We start from the raw sequence: 25,852 nt of genomic DNA on the forward strand, positions 1-25,852 counted from the left end.
GTGAACACTGGCACGGCACACTGAGAGGGTGGGTGGCCAGCGCCACGCCCGACCGCCTTTGTCTCCCCAGTGGCGATGTTGTGGGGGGACTTGGCACGTGTTGTGGAGGGCGCGACACGTGTTGTGGAGAGCGTGACACGTGTTGTGGAGGGCGTGACACGTGTTGTGGAGAGCGTGACACGTGTTGTGGGGGGACTTGACACGTGTTGTGGGGGGACTTGATACTCGGTACTCAATTGAGGCTGAGTCGGCCTATGTATAGACGCACGCACACACACACACGTATGCACGCACGTGTGCACACGTACATATACATAAACATACGTGTACACACACCTACTCTCTCAACGTATACGCACACCATCATCCGGGTAAATTAATGACTTTTTTTAATCCCAATGCAGGGCGCGCCTGATGAGTCTTGATACTTAGTGAGGCTTTCTTGGCTTAGAGAGAGAGAGACTGGGCCCTGCCATGGGGATGTAGAATGTCCACCACTGGCTCAGGGCCACCTGACACTCGTCGTTGAAGAAGGGGAGACACTGTCACTGGGACTCGGCCACGATGATTGACTTTCATAGCGAGGCCATGGGTTTGAAAATCCACTGCGCAGCCTTTAATTTTTGCAGTTTGGCAGGGAACGTCAGACATTTACCCAAAATTCAAACGAGAGAGACGGATATTGATGATGGACATAGAGTGCATGTGAATGAATGTACGAGATGTGTACATGTTTGAATATAAGTCCAGTACGTGTCTCCATGTGCCTGTGCATATATGCAATGGGGAGCGGTGTCGCAGTGGTTAGCGCTCTGCACTACTAACCCGGCGACGCGAGTTCGATTCCCGCTCAGGGCCAACACCAGTGACGATAATTATCGGAACCGGCACTGGGCGTCCCCTAGGTCGACTCAGCCTCAAATGAGTACTTGGTGCGATGTGTAAACATCGCCATTGGGGAGACAAAGGCGGCCGGGCGTGTTGCTGGCCACCCACCCCGTCGTGTACCGTGCCGGCCTTCATAAGTGCTCGCAAACAGCACTTGCCCTAAAAAGTATGTTAAGGCTATACGGGAGATCTTTGTTTTTGTGTGTCTCTGTGTGCTTTGTTCAAAGGTGCTGGAGTGTTGATGTCACGCGCAGCCCTGACAACGGAGGGGAAACACAGCAGCTCGGTGATTTTAATCATCAAGGGGAGGGCCAATCTTCATCACCGCATTGGCAGGGTTCACGTTCACTCACACGCGCGCCGTGTGTGACAACATCGCAACAGCTACAACGAACACACACACAGCTAGCCCAGAAATGACGAGGCCCTCATCCATCAGTGGACTGACATTGGGCCGTAATAAAAAAAAAGTATTGTATTTGTCCTGACAAAAAAAACCTTTGCTATGTTTGGTTATACTGTACAGTGTGCTGTATGCTGCAGGAGTGGTTGCTTGCTTTGCCGCTCTGGAAGGTATTTGTCATTTATTTTAATACTTGATTTGCCTCGCGTAAGATTGATTCGGAATACACAGTGGCAGAAGCCAACCTTACTGCCTCGCATGTAACGGATGTGTTTCACGCACTATCCAACCAGACACGCACAGACAGTTTTGAACACAAACAAGTTCAATCTTGATTTGAAGCTTTCGTGACTGCAATGTAACTGCTGCCGCAACCACAACTCAGTTTGTAGACACCAGGTAATTGCATGTCAGGAATCACATCCTTTACAGAGGGGATTAAATCTCTCACATGAGCATATCCACTTCCGTGCCCTCGTCGATGAGGCAGCTTCCTATCTTAAAGTTGCATGCTAATTTCTCACATTAACATCACCAGCCCCGGCCACTTCTTTATAACCCTTGAGCTACACCCATTTCACACATTTTAAAACAGTCTGCCTCAAACAGCAGACCGTGCTTTCCCACCTGATGACGGACGCTTGTGTTGCGCCCGAAACGTCGTGATTTATTTGATTTTATACCTACGTGACTTTACCGAAAGAACCAAAGAGTATACAAACAAGTTCCTTATTAATTAACAGTCAGAGCGCCAGTCATCGAATATGCAACTGACACTGGGGCCAAATTATACTCGACACTCGTTATACACATGAAAACAGCTTGCACTCTGCTTTTTTGGAATTGTTGACGTTACATTGTCTTCTTATTTTAAAGATACAAACATATACCTCCACGTTTAGAGTGGCTGCGTGGCGAGTGTTGGTGATGGCAATGAATCTGAACGCGGCTCGGACCACGATGCTTTTCTAAAAACTTATTTTTGAATTAAGGAGGAGTCCTGCATTGGGATGTTTGTTTGCAATTCCCCCTTTTGGTGTAGTGGTGTCGCTTGCGTAAGGAACACCAGGAGAAAACCCCACCACGTATCAAGCGATAACTCGAAAACTATTCGCCGCAGACAGGCTAGGAGGCCGCTTGCCTGTACCCACCATCTCCTGGCCACCTGACAATCCAGTGGGGGTTGTAGTCTCGCAGAACCCTCATCATCATCATGGCCACCCTCGTTATCTTTCCCAGGAAGGTTCTGCACTGCGGTAGTTTGGCCGGCAGCATTCGTAACAGGAGATTTGTCGGTGCGAGGAAAGCAGAGTCCCTGTTGAGCCTATTGGGGGGGGAGGGGGGTGACGCTCAAATCACACACAGGTAGATTTAAGAATACACTGCTGTACTGCCATCTCTTGGTCATTCACAGCCCCACGTGGTAATCCCAGGCAGCCACCCATCTGAGTACTAACCGGGCAACAAAATGAATTCGCTTCCGAAATCTGTCAAGATCGGGTGACAGCATCGTTGGCAACAGGCAGTGATCCCGGCGAGATCCACCAACCCCCGCCACAACGAGCATCCTGCTTCACCCGTCGCAGCGCTGCACCCGCAGTGTTTCAGTGCCTGCGGCTGTGGGTCCACTCGCCGAGCTACGCAGGGACTGCTCGGAATTTCCCTCACCCCGCAAATGCCAAACGCCTGCGCCACCGCACCGCGCGCATCCTCATGCATCATGCACGAAGTCTCCCTGCAAGTTTCATGAGCCTTACGAGCCGGGGGGTGGGGGGGGGGGTGTTGGCTTGTGTGCGTTTAATGTCTATTGTCGCTCTGCGTGGTTTTAATATTAACAACTGGAAACTGCTACCACTCGTGGTTGGGAGTGGTGGGTAGGTCCTGCAAAAATCACCAGACCAGAGCACCCCCTGCGGATGAACAGGGCTCATTTGTGAATGCCCAGAGTTAGGCGAGGTCAGGTAAGCCAGCTAGTGCAGGTCAAGATCACGTGGGCCATCAGGGCCCACATCTTATCATTGCTTCGTTTCTTCAATCCTGAGCTGTTACGCAGTTGACATTGTCAATGTCTGCGATTACAGTTTCATCACCGCCATCATCATCATCTGGTTTGAGGTTGTTCCCTTGATGCGCAGGATACACATTCTCCAAGGACCACTCTTCACGATCTCATCGCCACCACCACCATCTGACCTTAAGGTCTTTTCCCTTGGTTGGCGACCTCTGGGTGCCACTCCCATGGTTGTCTCGCGTTACCCTGCTCCACCCTGCACACCACGTGTACCGCCCATCACACGAGCTCATGTCTTTTCACATTCGATTCCGGACAACAAAAGTGTCCTACCCTATCGTGCCGCGCACATCCTGGCGTCTTCCGCAAGCGCCTGAACTCAAGCACAATAAACCTATTTTCCAGTTGCGTTGTCAAGATATCTTCAGAGCAGGCATGATACAACAGCTGGTTTATTTTTCCTGAATACGGGCGGTATGTGTAAGATTGTAATTCACAGTAATTCACAACACTTGTGGACGATGGTCCCTCCACGCCGGGCGGGCCACGGGGCCTATTTGACCATCCTTCACCACGCTGGTCATGAAGGGAAGGGGCCAATCATAGACGTGGGAAGTGCAGTACAACAATGGATGCTGCTGCGCTGCAGTAGCCTACAATAACGAGCTGTCAATGAACGGCGCTCAGCAATCCAAGCGCTATCCAGGCTGATCTCTGCTCAGCTTGCGAGATCGGGTACATTCAGGTCGATTGTTATCGTAGGATATTCATAGTGCTCGAGTTATCAGACCTTTCCTTAACGGCAGTCGTTTTAATGCATCTCGCTCAACCCATCCACGGCCCCTGCACAAGTGGCAGCAATCGACCCCGCAAAGGGTTGATATTGGAGAGTATGCAGTACAAGGATACATGAGCGAAGTCGCACAGCGGCTCGGGTGTTTTTTTTGCAGCGATCGAGGCTTGCCCGGTGATTTTGCGACATCGCCATCACGTCGCTCACTCAGCTCGCTCGCTCGCTCACCTGCAGCACGACCGCCGCTGTGGAGGAGGAGGGAAGCTGGCCCCGCCCCTCCACCTGTAGGGACCCACCCCCCGGCCCCATGAATATGTTAATGAGTGGCCTTAAAAGGTTAAATAAAACCTTCAATCTATGTCTCACATAGCTGTCAAATCATACAGTTTAACCCGTATTCTTGTAAGAAGAAATTTAGTTTTTCAGGTCCATACGGCGTACAGCCGTTTCAATAAGCGCAAAAAAATGTGTTTTGTCTATTTGTGTTTCTCCCTTGTGATGGAACTTTGTAGGGTGAATGTGGAGATGTATAAGGGCACGGGGTGACCAATAAGGTCTGAATTGGTCTGTAATAAGGTAGGCACTGAGAAGAGGATGACAGGTATGGTCTCAAAAACTTCTACAATGTAAAAAATATCCGTAATTTTACATTAGAAAATACTGTATTTGCTCACGGAAAATTACTGTAATTAAAATGTATTGGCAACTTTCTGCCAGAAAGTTACTGTAAATTTACGGATTTATTTTGTACAGTGTATGGTACTTGCCGACAAGATAGAAAGTTGAAATTTGGTACAGAAAAAATCAGAAAATCCGAGATTTCTTCATTTGAAGACCCTCAAATCTCTATTTCAAGTGCCCCATAAACATTCAGAAACCGTTCCAAATATAAGATTGCCGGTTTTTTTGGTCTGATAGAACGTTAAACGGTAAATCAAATTAAAGCAAGAACCATTGTTCTATCTTTAAATGTTTTTTCAGATACTTCAGATTCAAGCTGTTTTGAACGCAAAAATCCGCATTTTATGACGTTCAAATCCGAATAATTCGGAAACGGTAAAAGATAGGAGCTTCCCCTCATAGAGTATGTTAATTCATTTTTGTTATTTCTAATTAAAAGAACGGAATCTTTAAATCGAGCGGTTTCCGATGGGTACGCCTGGAAATAAAATAAGTTGAATCAAGCCGTCAACTATTTTTTTTAGGAAATGTACTAATTTTTGGAGTAGTTGTTACTTGTTAGTTGTCTGATCGTAGATGAAAATTGTAAAAAATAATATCAATTTGATGATTATATTAATTGAAAACCTTTGCCTGCCGAAAACACGGCTTTATGAACTAGTACATATACTAATTTCATTTTATATAGCGTCATTCATGCAATTGCATGCCACAACGACGTTTCGGGCAATGGTCCGTCTCCGTATCGCATGAATAGATAGGCCAGAGAGACAGAGCGGATAGTACGAGTTGGAGACTACACTTTAGCCCAAGGAGCCTGATGAGAATGAAAAGTTGAAAGTGTGAATTTCCAGTTGCTTTTCAAGTTGACGGAGGAATAGTTACCCAATATGAGTTGATGAGATGTCAAATCCTTCCATCATGAAGTAGTATCACAAAATAAACTAATTTATAGCAAAGTCAAATGTTAACATGCTTCTTATTACTTAGCGATTACTGAAGGGTGCTACTAACGAGATGCTATTTCGCACCTCCGATTAGCACAGTTGGCTACACATGGTGCGAAAGAAGTTAGAAAATAGTACTTACATTAGCAAACTATTCATATGCCTATTTAAAAACTGGTCGTGAGAAAACATCTTTAACGTGTATTTATCATCAGGCCTCATGGTGTAATCAAATAGTCTCCAACTCTCCCTGGCCTCTCTATTTATGTGCTTTACAGGGCTCGAAACGGGAATAAATTATTGCGGAACTCATCAAGGATTCCAAGCAACCCCCTATTAGATGATGACCGTTCACTCGATCTGAGGGGCTTCGCTCTGTTTGTGGATCTCTGTGCGTGTCTGTAGGTCTCTGAGCATGTTTGAGTGCATCTGTGGGGTTCTGTGGGTCTGTGAGCGTGTATGTGGGTCTGTGAGCGTGTATGTGGGTCTCTGAGTGTATCTGTGGGTCTGTGAGCGTGTATGTGGGTCTGTGAGCGTGTATGTGGGTCTCTGAGTGTATCTGTGGGTCTGTGAGCGTGTATGTGGGTCTGTGAGCGTGTATGTGGGTCTCTAAGTGTGTCTGTGGGTCTGTGAGCGTGTATGTGGGTCTGTGAGCGTGTCTGTGGGTCTCTGAGTGTATCTGTGGGTCTGTGAGCGTGTATGTGGGTCTCTGAGTGTATCTGTGGGTCTGTGAGCGTGTATGTGGGTCTGTGAGCGTGTATGTGGGTCTCTGAGTGTATCTGTGGGTCACTGAGTGTGTCTGTGGGTTTTTGTGGGTCTGTGAGCGTGTATGTGGGTCTGTGAGCGTGTCTGTGGGTCTCTGAGTGTGTCTGTGGGTCTGTGAGCGTGTATGTGGGTCTGTGAGCGTGTATGTGGGTCTCTGAGTGTATCTGTGGGTCTGTGAGCGTGTATGTGGGTCTCTGAGTGTATCTGTGGGTCTCTGAGTGTGTCTGTGGGTTTTTGTGGGTCTGTGAGCGTGTATGTGGGTCTGTGAGCGTGTCTGTGGGTCTCTGAGTGTATCTGTGGGTCTGTGAGCGTGTATGTGGGTCTGTGAGCGTGTATGTGGGTCTCTGAGTGTATCTGTGGGTCTGTGAGCGTGTATGTGGGTCTGTGAGCGTGTATGTGGGTCTCTGAGTGTATCTGTGGGTCTGTAAGCGTGTATGTGGGTCTGTGAGCGTGTATGTGGGTCTCTAAGTGTGTCTGTGGGTCTGTGAGCGTGTATGTGGGTCTGTGAGCGTGTCTGTGGGTCTCTGAGTGTATCTGTGGGTCTGTGAGCGTGTATGTGGGTCTCTGAGTGTATCTGTGGGTCTGTGAGCGTGTATGTGGGTCTGTGAGCGTGTATGTGGGTCTCTGAGTGTATCTGTGGGTCACTGAGTGTGTCTGTGGGTTTTTGTGGGTCTGTGAGCGTGTATGTGGGTCTGTGAGCGTGTCTGTGGGTCTCTGAGTGTGTCTGTGGGTCTGTGAGCGTGTATGTGGGTCTGTGAGCGTGTATGTGGGTCTCTGAGTGTATCTGTGGGTCTGTGAGCGTGTATGTGGGTCTCTGAGTGTATCTGTGGGTCTCTGAGTGTGTCTGTGGGTTTTTGTGGGTCTGTGAGCGTGTATGTGGGTCTGTGAGCGTGTCTGTGGGTCTCTGAGTGTATCTGTGGGTCTGTGAGCGTGTATGTGGGTCTGTGAGCGTGTATGTGGGTCTCTGAGTGTATCTGTGGGTCTGTGAGCGTGTATGTGGGTCTGCGAGCGTGTATGTGGGTCTCTGAGTGTATCTGTGGGTCTGTGAGCGTGTATGTGGGTCTGTGAGCGTGTATGTGGGTCTCTAAGTGTGTCTGTGGGTCTGTGAGCGTGTATGTGGGTCTGTGAGCGTGTCTGTGGGTCTCTGAGTGTATCTGTGGGTCTGTGAGCGTGTATGTGGGTCTGTGAGCGTGTATGTGGGTCTCTGAGTGTATCTGTGGGTCTGTGAGCGTGTATGTGGGTCTCTGAGTGTATCTGTGGGTCTCTGAGTGTGTCTGTGGGTTTTTGTGGGTCTGTGAGCGTGTATGTGGGTCTGTGAGCGTGTCTGTGGGTCTCTGAGTGTGTCTGTGGGTCTGTGAGCGTGTATGTGGGTCTGTGAGCGTGTATGTGGGTCTCTGAGTGTATCTGTGGGTCTGTGAGCGTGTATGTGGGTCTCTGAGTGTATCTGTGGGTCTCTGAGTGTGTCTGTGGGTTTTTGTGGGTCTGTGAGCGTGTATGTGGGTCTGTGAGCGTGTCTGTGGGTCTCTGAGTGTATCTGTGGGTCTGTGAGCGTGTATGTGGGTCTGTGAGCGTGTATGTGGGTCTCTGAGTGTATCTGTGGGTCTGTGAGCGTGTATGTGGGTCTCTGAGTGTATATGTGGGTCTCTGAGTGTGTCTGTGGGTTTTTGTGGGTCTGTGAGCGTGTATGTGGGTCTGTGAGCGTGTCTGTGGGTCTCTGAGTGTGTCTGTGGATTGGTGTGGGTCTGTGGGTTTGTGGGTCTATGAGCGTGTCTGTGGGTCTCTGAGCGTGTTTGTGGGTATCGGTGCGTGTCTGTGGTTGTTCGTCTAGGGGTCTCTTTGTGAGTCAAATAAATAAATAAAAGATGAATCCGTAATTTCTTCCGGCATGCAGTCACCTGGTTCAAATGTTCACTCCCACCACTGCGTTCCAGGGCTTTTTTTTAATCCTAACTCTTTGGTTCTTTCGGTAAAGTCACGTAGGTATAAAAGAAAAATAAATTACATTTCGGGCGCAGCACAAGCATCCGTTGGAGGTCGCTCAGTGTCATTGACGAATGTGTCAACTGTGCTTGTGCACCACTGCCGAGCCAGCATCACCAACACATGTTAACTGCACATCGAGTTGCTGGTGCAGGAAAGCCTTGTGGATTCACGACCCTCTGGGAAAGAGCCTTCCACCAAGCCAGTGGTTCTGAGCCTGAGGCGCACGCACCCCCTGCGGGTGCGAGATGCCCTTTCTGAGAACCAAAGGGGGTGCAGGCTGCAGTAAAGGTTCAGAACCACTGCACTAAGGGGTGGCGATTAATGTGTTTATTCCGACTGAGTATGTTTTTATTATATATCTCTCTCTCTCAAATTTGGATATAACGAGAACTGGGACATAAAAAGCCACATTTATAGTGCACGGGCCAGAGCAGCGCTCGGTTCCAGCCGAGATATCAAACCTTCAGCCGTATCAATTTACAGCATTTTATATTGCTGTGAATTACCTGATAACCCCACTCGTTTGGAATCGCAATCACATAACTCAACTGTTGCTGGCCACAAATGAAGCAGAACCACTTATATTCTTGCGCATGACAATATAATAATGTACATTCATTTGTGAGGCACGTTCCACTAATGTCTCAAGGCGCGGATATTCAGGAGCCAATAAACCAAATGCGAGGTGGTTTGAGCAGTGCGTACAGCTTTGCCAATCCTCCATCGTAGCGGCGCTGTAGTTTATTGTACGGTTCCATAGTTTGGGTTGCATGGCCACAAGTCTGTAATCTTAGATTTAGGATGCGCGCATCTCCTGCCCTTTGATGAGTAACGCCCAGTGTTTTCGAGGAATGCCACAAAGCCAGGTGGTGCGATATTTGGGTCTGGAACGAGCCGTTTATTGCGGACGTCCGCGTCGTTTCACTTTATTGGGAAGCACGTGAGCGATGTCACCTCGGCTGGTCTGGGCTCAATGACTATTAGTAGCCTCAACGTGGTGCAATGTACGAGCCCATCACTGGTTCCATCGTTGAAGACTGAACCGAGCTCCACACACAAGTGCATCACTCGGGGGTCACATAATTTCTAACAGCGACGGCACCATCACGTGTCTCGACCTCATGATGGGTGCCACGGTGGCGAGATGTTATCTCCCTCGCCTTGTACGCAGGAGGTCGTGGGCTCGATCCCGACCCGGACGCTTCTATATTTGGAGCTTGCATGTTCTCCCCGTGGTGGTGTTGATTTTTCTCCAGGTCCTCGGGTTTTTCCCTTCATTCAGAAACGTGCGTTTAGTGTTTGGCTGCTATACATTTCTACGTGATAAGCCACTTTGTTCAGCTATCATGTGGCCAGGTCAGTTCTGAAAAAGAGCTACGTAGCTCAGTGGTAAAATATATTTTTAAAAGTTTAAAACAGGGACTCCTCTACTTACGATGTTCCATGAGTCTGATCGTAAGTCCAACTTTGCCCCTATTGATTCCAAACAAGTTGTACGGCATGGACACTAAACACGGGGAATGGCTTCAAAAGTTGTATAATCTCCTATAGACGCCATTGGTTCATGTTCTGCAGATGTAGATGCCACTGGACCTTCATGTGCCATCTACATGTGTAATGTATCTCTCATAGACACCGTAGTCTTTCTGTATATTTGGAATAAAGTCTACTGACAACTCAACGAGTCACCACGCATGACTATATACACTTGGGTTGACTATTCTGAGACACATAGCTTCGAGTCTCAAGACATCTCGAAGATGGAGACGACCCGTTCCAAGATGGCGACGACGATTTCCCAGCAACGGCCCCAAGGTCCGGTTCGCGCTGGCTCGTATCCCTCGCCCGATCCAGCCACGCCCCTATTCTCGAATTCTCCTCGCCGCCTCTGGCTCCACCCATCTCCGCCCTTTCCTGCCATTGGATCCCGTGCTCCCCCTCACGTGACTGTCAACGCTTGTCCCATCAATCATCATTAGCACGCCCATTAGTAACCATGGTCCCAGGGAACCCGACTGTCCCCACTATTGCTCCGTACTGTCTTTACACATTTATGGACAGGTTTGTATTTCGGGAAGTTCGTAAGTCGAATGTTCGTAAGTAGAGGAGTCCCTGTACTAAGTGGTGAGAGGGGGCAGCCTCGCCATAGCCCAGCAGCGAGTGGCGATGCAGTGCGAGTTTGCAAGACGGCGCTGCCTGAATTATTTAGTTAACGGATCCGTGCCAAGCATAGTGGACAGAGTCCAGGTGGAAGCATGTTGACCTCACATAGTGCAAGCAGACAGCTGTCTCTTGACACAATTTACACTCCGAAAATGCTTAAGCGCTGGTTTCCATAGCAGTAGCAACGAGAGCAAGGAGTCGACACCAAATAGGGTCTTGAATATTCACTCTTTCAGACAAACACAGAATAATTAATGTGGTACTCCATATTTATTTTTATAACATACAAAACATTTTACAATATAATCTTTAATAAATAACATTTTGCAACCTATACAACACGTACAACCGGCAAAAAGGGTTAGTGTTCCATTGTCGGCAGGGTGCAACATTTTTATTCATCGGCCGACGAGTACCCATACATTTGTTCCTTGGTGGCAAATAATTCACACGGCAACTTCCGACTTTGTTTCAACCCCAGCGAGCTTCATCAGCCAGCCACGTCCTCCTCAAACAATGCTTCCCAGGAACAACGAGGGAGCCCAAAATGCATCCAACGCCAACACTGAAGCGTTGGGATTTACAGACGCCTCGGCAACCTCTATCATTGCCCCAAAGCACGTCAGTAGTTGTACTGCCACGTCTTGGGAACCTTCCACTTGGGGACATTGCAGTACCTGCCCGCATTCTTGTGCTGTTTACCAAGCAGCTTCACCCTCACCTCGGCCACAACGAGGTTGTGGTCCGAGCCGATGTCCGCGGACCTGTACGGCCGGACGTTCAGAACGGACGTCGCGTGTTGCTCCCTGGTGATAACAAAATCAACGATCTCCTCTCAGTCTGGTCCTCTGGCGACACCCACGTGAACTTGCGCGAGTTCTTCTGCTGGAACTGCGTGTTGCAGACGACGAGCTTGTTGCCGCTGCAGAACTTGAGCAGACGCATTCCGTTGGCATCCTTGGGCCCCATCCTGTGCAGGCCCAGGGACGTGCCCCCAGTTATCATAGTTGGTGCCCACCTGCGCAGGAGGACGTCGTGCTTGGGCACAGACTCCAAGATCTCCTGCAGCTTGTTGTAGAACCGCTTCCTGGAGTCCTCTTCCGCAGGCTCGCTCGGCGCGTAGGCCTCGATGACCGTCACACGTTGGCACACCTTGAATTTCAACCTCAGCAAGACGATCCGCTCGTCCACCGGCTCGAACTTGCTTACGTGCTTCTCCATCCGATTGCTGACGGCAATGCCGACCCCGAGCTGGAGCCGTCCATCCTTGGACCCGAGTCGGCCAGTTTTGTGTCGCAGACCCCGCAGACCATGACGTTGTAGCGCCTCAACTGGCCGACCAGTGTCGGCCGCCTTCCCTTCCTCGTCGAGCGCTCGCACGTTCCAGTGAGCCGCCCGCGTCCGGGACTTGGCATCGATCTGAGAAACTCCGCCCAAGGACCGTCGGCTCGCGCTGCCCCCGTCGGCGCCTTCGCTGCTGCTGCCGCAGCCTGGCGGCCCGACGGCCCCGGCCGACACGCTTTCCGTGGTCATCGCTTTGCCCGACGCGTCGTCTGCGGCAACCTTGTTTGTCGGAGCGGCATCCGAGCCGGCTTGAGGCAGTCCGGTCGAACGCGAGTCGTGGGGTGACGCTCGGTGGGCCGCGTCGCTGGTGGGAAGCGGGGCGGCGCCATCTCCTGCGTCCGCGTGGTGCGATGCCATTGGCCTTGTTACCCAAACTCTGGCTACTGCCTGGACTTAGCCGATGTGGTCAGGCAATGAACTGTGGGAGATTCACAGGCGGAAAAACAATGGGAAACAATCACACCAGTTAAACTGCTTGTGATTTTATTAAAATAACTGTTGCAACATTTCAACCAAAAATTAAGATAAGTTTTAGCATTTATCTGTTAAAAACAAATCATGATTGATATATTTAAGCATCCAGTCCCCCTTTCTAAACCTAATATCAAATGACTATTTATTGTCATGACCATAAACCATAAAACTCCGGTCTTCCCCACAGCATATTTTGGCTAACCATCGAACAAAGACGGTCGCCGCTTTGCGCACTTTCAGGTGCGCTTCTGCGGCCGTCTGGAATGCTCTTCCCTCCGATATTAGGAATCCACTGGAGCTATGCACTTTTAAATCTAGATTAAAAACTAATTTCTTTAGAAATGCTTTTGTTTCATCTATTGTCCTTCCCCCACACCTTTGATTAGCACAGTTGGCTACATATGGTGCAAAAGAAGTTAAACATACATAGTTACAGATACCTGACAGTGGCACTTATTTGTCGGTTTCCAGTCTCTGATAGAGTTACCCGCGATACGGCTCATCAGGGGGTAAAGCGGCAAATCCCAGTGCAGGTCAACTCCAAATCAACATCAGCACTTCAGGGGTCAGTAAACCATGTGGTGAGGCTGCACCACTTGGTGCAGGCTGCTTGTTGCTGAACCGAGGCCAAACCTTGCCACAGTAACATGGAATTTCCACCACCGAACAAGAACAGGGAGGGGTAGCTGCAACTCAGGAATCGTTTAGCTTCGGAATATTGATGATGAATGCACACAGTGGCACTGGGACCTCAGTTCAAGTAAAGCGGTTTCACGGCCACTGCACAATCACAACGGCCTTCAATTGGGTAAACGGCGTAAGAGTCATCATCGTCGTCCCAGTGGTGCTCAGCACTCCGCAGCGCTCACTCCGACTCGCCCGTACTCACCTTGCCATGTCCACCTGGCTTCAGAGGATCCCCGTCCTCAAGACCCCCCGTCCTCAAGACCCCATGCCAGGTTCAGCCGGTACAAATTCACCAAGCTGGCAAGAAATTAAAAATAATGCAAAAGTTAATCACCTCATGAGGAATAACAACTTTCATCAGACAAATTATATAATGGGGACCTCAGTTGGTTATGAATGCTGTTTTCACAGCAGCTGTTATTCCAGCCACATTCAATTGGGTAAACGGCTTAAGAGATCATCATCGTCCCGACAGTGAGTCTGTGTTGCCTTCTCAACAATCCCAGTGTCCCCACCTCGTGCCTCTGAACAGCGCTCACCGGCTCATGGGAACTCCTTCGCTGTGCGGAGTTCCTTCAAATCCTCCGGTCGCTCTCCTTCATCCTAATGGACAACACAAAATCAATTAACTCATTATAATATTACGCGTAATATTCTCCTACTCCTATGAGCGATATCTCAATCAAGTCTGTAAAGAGAATCATTATGGTTGGTTTTAATGCCACACGAGCAGCATCTCATCACTTCTGCTGTACAAAAAGCTAATTATTTGTTCAGTGCCTTGGGCAAGGCAATATAATAAATTAAAATAAGATGAATAATATCTTCCACATATACCCCAACTGAAACCGTCTGTTAAGGCACATTACAGTTCCAACACCAAGAAGGGTTTTAATACCTCACATTATCCAAACACAGTTGCAGTGATTAGATGACTTGTCACGCGTTTTAGAAACAGGCGACTGGAAGAATCAAAGTACTCTGGCTCCGTACTCTGATACTGTCATCGTGAGCCTCCTCCCGGATCAATTTGCCACCTCACAGATAAATGAAATTCTCTGTACTCATCTCCAGAGAAGAATATGATCACACACAAATTTCCAATCATAAAATGTGGCTATGTGTGCTGATGTATGCTACCACCTCATACGGTAGACTCTCAAATATCCGGGTGCGGATTATTTGATTTGCGGATTAACCGTGCACCTGAGATTTTGAAATAAATGAAATCTATAAACAGTTATGTATTGTTATTCTTGGAAATGTGTATTACAAGTCGCGTGCTTACACCGAATAAATATTTTGCTCCGGTTAATTCGAAATACACGTGATCACCTCTACAGTACAGTAGTTGCAATATCTTTACAACAGTGGGCGGAGTTTGATTGATGTTGATTGGCATAGCTCTGCTATCATCCACTTTGTGGGCCGAGTCTTCTGCGCCGGAGCAATAAAGTGTGTTTTCTTAAGTTAAACATAATTTATACCCCTATATTAATGGTTTTTGGCAGAGATCAACGAAAATGTTATATTTTTGGATGATCCGCAATTTTTTAATTATCCGCGGCCGTCCTCACCGTCATTAGCACAGCTAATCGAGAGGCTACTGTATTTGCAAGAAGTTCTGTATTAGCAAAGTTTGTCTGAGGTATAGCCTGCCTCCACTATGGAAAAGTAGAACTTTCACCACTGGTAAAAGGCCACAGAAATGAGTGTCACTTAATGCTCATGTGGGCAAGGGCAGACATTTAACCGAGTGAAACGATGACAAGATTTTAACGAAACGTCGACACTCGGCCTTGCACACTGTGACCTCAGTTCAAGTAAAGCGGTTTCACGGCCACCAATTGGGTAAACGGCTTAAGAGTCACCATCGTCGTCCCAGTGGTGCTCAGCTTTCCGCAGTGCTCACTCCGACATGCCCGTGCTCACCTTGCAAGGTTTCAGAGGACTGAAGATCACATGCCAGGTTCAGCCGGTACAAATTCACCAAGCTGGCAAGAGATAAAAAAAAAAACGCAAACGTTAATGACTTATTCAGTCATAACATTCAATGAATCAGATACATTCTGTTAAATGGGACCTCAGTTAGTTATGAATGCTGTTTTCACAGCAGCTGTTATTCCAGCTACATTCAATTGGGTAAACGGCTTAGAGATCATCATCGTCCCGACAGCGAGTCTGTGTCACCGTCTCAACAATCCCATCATCCCCGCCTCATGTCTCTGAATGGTGCTCACCGGCTCATGGGAACTCCTCGCTCTGTGTGGAGCTCCTTCAAATCATCTGGTCACTCTCCTACATCCTGATGGGCAATACACAATCAATCAACCCTGTACTCGTCATTATGTTCGATAACCATATTCTCCTACTGATAAATATCGTCATCAAGGTAATCCTTATGGAGGTTGGTTTCGATGACAAATGTGAAAAATTATGGCATGTGTCCCAACCACCTGTTAAGTTTCATATTTTTAATTGTGAAATCTCTGTAAAGTACAAAACGAACCAAGGCAGATTACCCTACATTATCCAAACATATCAGCAAGTACTGGAAGGCCTCCCCCCACTGTCACCATCTATGTAACAATGTTAAACTTATTTCGCACCGTACGTAGCGAACCGTGATAATTGGAGGTGCGTGAAAATCTTTCAGGGTCCAATGCTGCTACCATGCATCTAACTCTTGCACAGGAACTCATCACTAAATGTCCACCCCCTGCATTAGAAATGTGGAACTTCCACCACTGGCATGTGGCAATTAACAACACATGAGAACCACCCAATGGCATTTTGAACAAGGGCATAGAGGTGATGGAAGTGATGACAAAAGGATTTTTGGAAAAACGTCGACACTCGGGCTCGCACACTGGGACCTCAGTTCAAGTAAAGCGGTTTCACGGCCACTTCAACGGCCTTCAATTGGGTAAACGGCTTAAGAGTCATCATCGTCGTCCCAGTGGTGCTCAACGCTCTGCAGTGCTCACTCCAAATCGCCCGTACCTCACATTGCAGCAAGCTCCACCTGGCTTCAGAGGACTCAAGACCACATGCCAGGTTCAGCCGGTACAAATTCACTCAGCTGGCAAGAAATTAAAAATAACGCAAACATTAATAACCTCTTAAGGAATAACATCACTTGGTCATCAGACAAATTCTATAATGAGGAACTCAGTTGGTTATGAATGCTGTTTTCACAGCAGCTGTTATTCCAGCCGCATTCAATTGGGTAAAAGGCTTAGAGATCATCATCGTCCCGACAACGAGTCTGTGTCGCCGGCTCAACAATCCCAGCGTCCCCGCCTCGTGTCTTTGAACGGCACTCACCAGCCCGTGGGAACTCTTCGCTCTGTGTGGAGCCCCTTCAAATCCTCCGGTCCCTCTCCATCCTGAAGACACACGCCCATTAAGAAAATTAATAAAACATTTTCCCTGCAGTCACGAAAGCTTTAAATCGAAATTTTCATGCTCGTATGACCATCATCTTAAAAAAGGGAATTACTATCAAGGTTGGCTTTCATGCCACATGGACCATTATCTGTCACGTGTCCCAAACTAATACCCCACCTCTGTTAAGACACAATACAGTTCAACACCAATACTGGCATATTATCCTACTGATTCACTCCTGCAGTGATTCGATGACTACACAGATGATTTAATCCCGGGTGGCAGGAACCAGGATTTATACCAAGCTATTGTGGCTCTGTGCTCTGACAGGGTTATCATGACGCGTCGACACTTGGGCTCGCACACTGGGACCTCAGTTCATGTAAAGCGGTTTCACGGCCACTTCAACAGCCTTCAATTGGGTAAACGGCTTAAGAGTCATCATCGTCGTCCCAGTGTTGCTCAGCTTTCCGCAGTGCTCACTCCGACACGTCCGTGCTCACCTTGCAAGGTTTCAGAGGACTGAAGATCACATGCCAGGTTCAGCCGGTACAAATTCACCAAGCTGGCAAGAGATAAAAAAAGAATGCAAACGTTAATGACTTATTCAGTAATAACATTCAATTAATCAGATATATTCTGTCATGGGGACCTCAGTTGGTTATGAATGCTGTTTTCACAGCAGCTGTTATTCCAGCCACATTCAATTGGGTAAACGGCTTAAAGATCATCATCGTCCCGACAGCGAGTCTGTGTCCCCGCCTCGTGTGTCTGAACGGTGCTCACCGGCTCATGGGAACTCCTCGCTGTGTGGAGCTCCTTCAAATCATCCGGTCACTCTCCTTCATCCTGTTGGGCAACACACAATCAATCAATCCTGTACTCGTCATTATGTTCGATAACCATATTCTCCTACTGATAAATAGCGTCATCAAGGTAATCATTATGGAGGTTGGTTTCGATGACAAATGTGAAGAATTATGTCATGTGTCCCAACCACCTCTGTTAAGTTTAATATTTTTAATTGTTAAATCACTGGAAAGTTCAACATGAACCAAGGCAGATTACCCTACGTTATCCAAACATATCAGCAAGTGCTGGAAGGCCTCCCCCCACTGTCGCCATCTATGTATGTTAAACTTATTTCGCACCGTACGTAGCCAACCGTGCTAATTGGAGGTGCGTGAAATCTTTCAGGGTCCAATGGTGCCACCATGCATCTAGCTCCTGCATGTGAACTTATCACTAAATGTCCACCTCCCGCATAGAAATGTGGAACTTCCACCACTGGCATGTGGCAATTAACAACACATGAGAACCACCCAATGGTATTTTGAACAAGGGCATAGAGGTGATGGAAGTGATGACAAAAGGATTTTTGGAAAAAACGTCAACACTCAGGCTCGCACACTGGGACCTCAGTTCAAGTAAAGCGGTTTCACGGCCACTTCAACGGCCTTCAATTGGGTAAACGGCTTAAGAGTCATCATCGTCATCCCAGTGGCGCTCAACGCTTTGCAGTGCTCATTCCAAATCGCCCGTACCTCACCTTGCAGCAAGCTCCACCTAGCTTCAGAGGACTCAAGACCCCATGCCAGGTTCAGCCGGTACAAATTCACCAAGCTGGCAAGAGATTAAAATAACGCAAACGTTAATAACCTCTTAAGGAATAACATCACTTGGTCATCAGACAAATTCCATAATGGGGAACTCAGTTGGTTATGAATGCTGTTTTCACAGCAGCTATTTTTCCAGCCGCATTCAATTGGGTAAACGGCTTAGAGATCATCATCGTCCCGACAACGAGTCTGTGTCGCCGGCTCAACAATCCCAGCATCCCCGCCTTGTGTCTTTGAATGGCACTCACCGGCCCATGGGAACTCTTCGCTCTGTGTGGAGCTCCTTAAAATCCTCCGGTCTCTCTCTTTCATCCTGATGACACACGCCCATTAAGAACGTTAATAAAACATTTTCATGCTCGTATGACCATCATCTTAAACAAGGGAATTACTATCAAGGTTGGCTTCCATGCCACATGAACCATTATCTGTCACGTGTCCCAAACTAATACCCCACCTCTGTTAAGACACAATACAGTTCAACAACAATACTGGCATATTATCCTACTGATTCACTCCTGCAGTGATTCGATGACTACACAGATTATTTAATCCCAGGTGGCAGGAACCAGGATTTATACCAAGCTATTGTGGCTCTGTGCTCTGACAGGGTTATCATGACGCGTCGACACTCGGGCTCGCACACTGGGACCTCAGTTCAAGTAAAGCGGTTTCACGGCCACTTCAACGGCCTTCAATTGGGTAAACGGCTTAAGAGTCATCATCGTCATCCCAGTGGCGCTCAACGCTTTGCAGTGCTCACTCCAAATCGCCCGTACCTCACCTTGCAGCAAGCTCCACCTAGCTTCAGAGGACTCAAGACCCCATGCCAGGTTCAGCCGGTACAAATTCATCAAGCTGGCAAGAGATTAAAAAAACGCAAACGTTAATAACCTCTTAAGGAATAACATCACTTGGTCATCAGACAAATTCCATAATGGGGAACTCGGTTGGTTATGAATGCTGTTTTCACAGCAGCTATTTTTCCAGCCGCATTCAATTGGGTAAACGGTTTAGAGATCATCATCGTCCCGACAGCGAGTCTGTGTCACCGTCTCAAAAATCGCAGCGTCCCCGCCTCGTGAATCTGAACAGCAATCACCGGCTCGTGGAAAAACCACCTTTCTCTGTGTGGAGCTCCTTCACATCCTCCAGCCGCTCTCCTTCGTCCTGATGGGCAACACGCAATCAATCGACCATGTACTCATCATTATGTTACATAACACATATTCTTACTGCTAAATAGCGTCATCAAGGTAATCATTATGGAGGTCGGTTTTGATGCCAAATGTGAAGGATTATCTGTCATGCGTCCCAACCACCTCTGGTAAGTTTAATATTTTTAATTGTTAAATCACTGTAAAGTTCAACACGAACAAAGGCAGATTACCCAACGCTATCCAAACATATCAACAAGTGCTGGAAGGCCTCCCAACACTGTCGCCATCTTTGTGTCTATGTAAAAACTTATTTCGCACTGTATGTAGCCAACTGTGCTAATCAGAGGTGCGTGAAAATCTGTCAGGGTTTAATGCTGCTACCATGCATCTAACTCCTGCACGTGAACTCGTAACTTAATGTACACCCCCCCGCATGGAAATGTGGAACTTCCACCACTGGCACACGGCAATTAACAAGAGATGAGAACCACCCAATGCTCTTTTGAACGAGTGCAGAGAGAAGGTGATGGAGGTAATGGAAGTGATGATGAAGGGATTTTAGCAAAACGTTGATACTCGAGTTCGCACACTGGGACCTCAGTTCAAGTAAAGCGGTTTCACGGCCGCTGCAATCACAACGGCCTTCAATTGGGTAAACGGCTTGAGAGTCATCATCGTCATCCCAGGGGTGCTCAGCGCTCCGCAGCGCTCACTCCAAATCGCCCGTGCCTCACCTGGCAAGGTCCACCTGGCTTCAGAGGACTCAAGATCAGGTGCCCAGGTTCAACCGGTACAAATTCACCTACCTGGCAAGAGATAAAAAATAACGCAAAGTCAATAACCTCTCAAGGAATAACATCACTTTTATCATACAAATCCTATAATGGGGAACTCAGTTGGTTATGAATGCTGTTTTCACAGCAGCTGTTATTCCAGCTGCATTCAATTGGGTAAACGGCTTAGAGATCATCATTGTTCCGACAGCGAGTCTGTGTCACCGTCTCAACAATCCCAGCGTCCCCGCCTCGGGTCTAAACGGCACTCACCAGCTCATGGGAACTCTGCGCTCTGTGTGGAGCTCCTTCAAATCCTCCGGTCGCTCTCCTTCATCCTGATGACACATGTCCATTAAGAATGTTAATTAAAAAAAGTATGCCCATTTAAAACTTGCGCGTTCACAGGATTTACACCAACACAGCCACTTCGCACGCCGACTAGCCCTCGGTTGCGTGCTTTACGATTTACCATTAACATGCTAATCTCATTAACATGCTAATTTTCACCTAGCAGCCATTTGATTGGTGGAAAACCAACCACGGTCGGGTTGGCTGTCCACCACTTGCAATTAACATTGGCTGCTGATATTTGGGCTACGCCCATTTCAAACCCTTATAAATAGTTTGACTTTGGAAGCTAACCCCCCTTTTCCTGAAGACGACCGCTCGTGTTGCGATCAAAACGTCGTAGTTTTTGTTTATTTTCTTTTAACCGATCTACGTGACTTCACGGAAAGACCCAAAGAATATGACCATCATCTTAAACAAGGGAATTACTATCAAGGTTGGTTTCCATGCCACATGAACCATTATCCTTCATGTGTCCCAAACTAATACCCCACCCTCTGTTAAGACACAAAACAGTTCAACAACAATACTGGCATATTATCCCGATTCCGTCCTGCAGTGATTCGATGACTAGACAGATGATTTAACCGTGGGTGGCAGGAACCAGGATTTGAACCAAGCTATTCTGCCTCTGTACTCTGACAGGGTTATCATGACACGTCGACACTCGGGCTCGCACACTGGGACCTCAGTTCAATTAAAGCGGTTTCATGGCCACTTCAACGGCCTTCAATTGGGTAAACGGCTTAAGAGTCATCATCGTCGTCCCAGTGGCGCTCAGCCGCTAGGCAGCGCTCACTTCAACTCGCTCATGCCTCACCTTGCAAGCTACACCCGGCTTCAGAGGACTCAAGACCACATGCCAGGTTCAGCCGGTACAAATTCACCCAGCTGGCAAGAGATTAAAAATAACGCAAAAGTTAATGACCTCTTAAAGAAAGCATCACTTTCACACAAATTATATGATGGGGACCTCAGTTGGTTATGAATGCTGTTTTCACAGCAGCTGTTATTCCAGCCGCATTCAATTGGGTAAACGGCTTTACAGATCATCATTGTCCCGACAGCGAGTTTGTGTCACCGTCTCAACAATCCTAGCGTCCCCGCCTCGTGTCCCTGAACGGCACTCACCGGCTCATGGGAACTCCTCTCCCTGTGTAGAGCTCCTTCAAATTATCCAGTCGCTCTCCTTCATACTGATGGGAAACACGCAATCAACCATGTACTCGTCATTATGTTTGTGACTAACATATTTTCCTGCTTGCCTAAGGAACACCTGAGTGAATGTCTGCAAGGGCTGACATTCGCTTCAGTGATGATGAAAATATTTTAACGAAACGTCGACACACAGGCTCGTACAGTGGGACTTCAGTTCAAGTAAAGCGGTTTCACGGCCACTAAAATCACAGCGGCCTTCAATTGGGTAAACGGCTTAGAGATCATCATCGTCCCGACAGCGAGTCTGTGTCATTGTTTCAACGCACCCAGCGTCCCCGCATGGTCTCCGAACGGATTCGAGTAATGCAGACGTCTGTGCAAGCGAGAAGGCAATTCAAAATAAACAAACTAAGTTACTGTGTACGCCAGTGGTTTCCAATATAGAGGTCGCGCACACCTGGGGGTATGAGTGATATATCTGAGGAATACGCGAGATAATGAAAGTTTTGTTAATTGTGAAGTGTTAACTAAACTCCCGAGGTGTCAGTTGACGTAAAATTGAATTTAAAAATTATTTCATTACTTCTAATATCATGCCTATACCATGGTAGGGATACACAGACAATATTTGAAACTGCCGGTGTAGGCTACATGGAAGATCCCTGTGTATTTGTTTTGCAGAACATGTTTGTTTTTTCACGTGCATGCAGGCTAATGTCGATCTGCGAAACCCCTCAGGCTGTGCTGTACCCATCTGCACTCACATTTAGCTTTGCATTCTTCCACTCTGGGCTGCCAAGGCCACGATGATCTTGTGGTGGGCAAAAGGCAAACCCAACACACAACCGTCACAGGCTACATCACAGCAGGCGTATTCAGCAACGCGGAATTCCCTGCAACGAGACATCGTCACACAGTACGCCATCATCACCAGAAACCACAATACCACCGGTTTTCAGATCACTCAACACCGTGGCATCTCAACGCTAGCCAATGATAATTACTGGGGCCAAACTAAATATTCTGCGCCTGTTAGGCCATAGGCAGCCCACAGATCCACAAATACAGCCATTTGTTATGTCAATCCACTCTTGGATGAAGGACTCCCCCAGGCCATGCAGGTGACTAGAATGATGAAGTGTAGACTCAAAGGGCAGTATTAATTTGTTGTGTCCAGCACGGGGTCCTAGCCGGGAGTTGACCCAGCCTATCAACCTGCCATGCGAATGGAAAACTCCCAACACAGTCTTAGGGCTGCAAATGGAGACGGGTACTACTCCAAGTAATTTCAGCTGGGACGGATATAAGACTTTGATATTATTCAACCCAAAAGGCAGCCCCGGTCAAATACTTCGTTTGCTAGTTGTGCAATATTTGTAAAGGACCCTGTACAGGCAGACCTAGTTTAGCACGACCCCATAAAACTCTGATCCTTTCTCACGCTCTTTGTCCTGGAGAACATATTTACCAATTTGTTTTACTCATCATAAAGGTTTTTGGGTGAAATCGCGTAAGTATAAATGTGTCGTAACCCTCCACCACCAGACACATCCATTAAGTTGTCACCTAAACAAACCGTGCCAATTCGTTTACTACTTCAGCCCACCGTTGTTGGAGAGTAAATCCACAACATTTACAATTTGAATACACACTTACGAGAACACACAATGGTATAACCCCCTTTTAGCGCCGATTCGATAGCGCTCCCTTCTCCAGGAACGCATCTTGGAGCTCTAAACGAGGTCTGCCAGCAGTGACGTTTTTGCCGTTGTCTGTGCTAACAGAACTCCCGTGTAAAACAGCCAGGCAACTGGCTGAACGGGATAATTCCGCATAACAAAATAAAATAGGATTTAAACCAGACCATATAACCTCCTATAATCACCCAGAAATGTCTGTCCGTCCCACGCGTGACGTCACTCCACGAGGCTCACCCCCCCCCCCCCCCCCTTATTAACATTCATTAGTGGGTGCATTTTTACACTAACGCAGGTCGAGCTGAAGTAAATAATGTATTACGCAAAGTCGCTTAAAATGACGTTTATTTACAAAGTGACGGTAAAAAATAAATCTACGCAAAAGAGCACCCCCACCCCTTCATTAATATTCATGCCCGCGTGGAAATTTACACTTAACGCAAAAGGTCGCGCACTCCACATGCCGCACCACTCACCTCGTTAATAATCATGAGCGGGTGACGTCACTCCACATGCCGCACCCCTCCCCAATAACCATTAGCGGGTGACGTCACTCCACATGGGGCAACACCCTCCTCATTAATAATCATGAGCTGAACAATTTTTCTATTGAAAATTTCATATTTACTGCAATATACACGCCCCGTCCTTGGACGGCAAAGTATTCTCTGACCGTTCTTTCGGTAAAGTCACGTAGTTAGAAATAAAACAAATGACGTTTCTCTTTGACCTACCTAGAGGAGGATATAGACAAGATCCCGCCAGTATAGCCTTAAGTGTTGTTAGCAAGCACCGAATGAACACCGGCACGGCACACGAGGGGGTGGCGTGGCCAGCACCACGCCCGGCCGCCTTTGTCTCTCCAGCGGCGATGTTTACTACACACCGCACCAGTTACTCATTTGAGGCCGGGTCGACCTAGAGGGGAAGCCCCGGGACCGGTCTAGACAATCGTCACCGATGTTGTCCGTGAGCGGTAATCGAACTCGGGTGGGCCGGGATCGTAGCGCTCACTGCTTACCCCACCGCTCCACCCCCTCGAGGATCTTTACTCATCATACTGGAGGAATGATCCGATTAACTATGAAGCTATTTTTATAATAGCGAGGTTTTTGTTGGGGGGGGGGGTGTGAAACCGCATGGTTGAAGCGTGGCGACGTTACTAACCCACCCCCCCCTCCCATAAGCGAGGCGCTATGTAGGAAGCTCCTCCGTCCACCGGTAGCATTCGAATGGCTTCGAATTTAATAAATCGTCATTTACCGTAACTGCTCAAGGAGCTGCCCCCCGCCCGTTCGGGACGCGACTTCTTCGCCGAGGAGACGCATCGACGGGATCAGCTGCGTGTGCAGGCGGCATAGCAGGAGTGAGAAGGGAGTGGGGGAGAAGGGAGTGGGGGGGGAGACCTCCATCCAGCAGTTGAGTGACCACCGCGCACGAGGAATGCCACGTGCGCCGCTCTGCGGGAGGGTTAATAATGATGATTATTAAACAAGCGACGGCTGTGCGCGAGCGATAGCCGTACTAGCGAAGCGCGCTCCTTCGTTTGTTTGTCGGACGTGATGATAGAGGATTGTTGTCAAAGTAAAACTCTCTGCGTCTGTGTCTCTCTGTGTAAGCGGAGTGCTCGGATAGCGCCAAGCCCCATTGCTCACCGTGCCGCCGCCGCCGGCTCCACCGGAAAAAGAGGGCTCCACCGGAAGTGACGTCAGTTGTGGATATGCTAATTGAGCCCCGGCTCTGGCCACACACAAAGAGGCAGAAAGGGGCTGTCCATAAATGACGTCACGCGATTTTACACCCCCCCCTCTCCTTATCACACGGCGTCACAAAAAGTCAGACCCCCCCCCCTCAAATATGATGTCACAAAGCTCTGCCCACCCACCCCCCCCCAAAAAAAAACATGCTTCAAATCGCTTTAAACTATTGTCATTGTAGTGCGTATTTAATGTGGCGCTGCACTCTGATGTTGTAGGAGAAAACATTTATTAAAAAGTTTATTTAATTAAGGGGAACGTATTGTCTATATTTATTTAAAGTTGCGAATTTTGATGTGACGTCACATTTCTCCCCCCCCCCCCCCTTCGTCACACATCGTCACAAATATCTGACCCCCCCCCAGGTGCGTGACGTCATTTATGGACGGTCCCAAAGACAGAGAGAGACAGAGAGAGACAGACAGAGTGAGAGACAGAGAGAGACATAGAGTGAGAGGCCAGAGAGAGACAGAGGGACACACAGAGGGAGAGAGACACATAGAGACACACAGAGGGAGTGAGACAGAGAGACACAGAGAGAGAGAGACACACAGAGTGAGACACAGAGAGAAAGACACCGATGCTCGTTTCTCAATACGATTTTCCTGGTGAGGGTCGCGGTGGTGGCAGCAGCGTGTTGAGTAGTGGCAGTCCACACCTCGCTTTCCTTGGCGACATACTCCAGCACCACGACACTATACACTACTATATACTACACTATACACACCTATATACTATACACTACTATATACTACACTATAGACAACTACACTATAGACTACTATATACGACACTATACAGTCTGAGA

General features: G+C 48.0%; 1 protein-coding gene across 11 annotated transcripts; it reads right to left on the reverse strand.

Annotated features, from left to right (window-relative positions):
• Positions 1 to 10,885: 10,885 nt before the first annotated feature.
• LOC144717775 (uncharacterized) lies at positions 10,886 to 25,005 on the reverse strand. 11 transcript variants are annotated; one of them, XM_078593418.1, is made up of 20 exons: positions 24,943 to 24,995; positions 24,551 to 24,747; positions 22,355 to 22,401; positions 21,564 to 21,628; positions 21,253 to 21,323; positions 20,355 to 20,419; positions 20,043 to 20,114; positions 19,270 to 19,318; positions 18,933 to 19,006; positions 18,397 to 18,461; positions 18,079 to 18,152; positions 17,316 to 17,378; positions 17,033 to 17,094; positions 16,467 to 16,528; positions 16,143 to 16,221; positions 15,380 to 15,444; positions 15,072 to 15,133; positions 13,679 to 13,742; positions 13,342 to 13,436; positions 10,886 to 12,396 (listed from the first exon to the last, which is right to left on the reverse strand). In XM_078593418.1, exon 20 carries the CDS (start codon positions 12,333 to 12,335, stop codon positions 11,415 to 11,417), a length of 921 nt encoding a protein of 306 aa, XP_078449544.1. In that variant the 5' UTR covers positions 12,336 to 12,396; positions 13,342 to 13,436; positions 13,679 to 13,742; positions 15,072 to 15,133; positions 15,380 to 15,444; positions 16,143 to 16,221; positions 16,467 to 16,528; positions 17,033 to 17,094; positions 17,316 to 17,378; positions 18,079 to 18,152; positions 18,397 to 18,461; positions 18,933 to 19,006; positions 19,270 to 19,318; positions 20,043 to 20,114; positions 20,355 to 20,419; positions 21,253 to 21,323; positions 21,564 to 21,628; positions 22,355 to 22,401; positions 24,551 to 24,747; positions 24,943 to 24,995; the 3' UTR covers positions 10,886 to 11,414. The 11 variants fall into 11 exon arrangements, with proteins under 11 accessions (XP_078449544.1, XP_078449538.1, XP_078449539.1 ...); XM_078593412.1 differs by having other exon boundaries at positions 22,355 to 22,483; XM_078593413.1 differs by having other exon boundaries at positions 22,355 to 22,483; positions 24,551 to 24,627; positions 24,943 to 24,969.
• Between the last annotated feature and the right edge of the window lie 847 nt (positions 25,006 to 25,852).

This window comes from Lampetra planeri, chromosome 4 (genome assembly GCF_965212315.1).
Source record: "Lampetra planeri chromosome 4, kcLamPlan1.2.h2, whole genome shotgun sequence".
Classification (NCBI taxonomy): domain Eukaryota; kingdom Metazoa; phylum Chordata; class Hyperoartia; order Petromyzontiformes; family Petromyzontidae; genus Lampetra; species Lampetra planeri.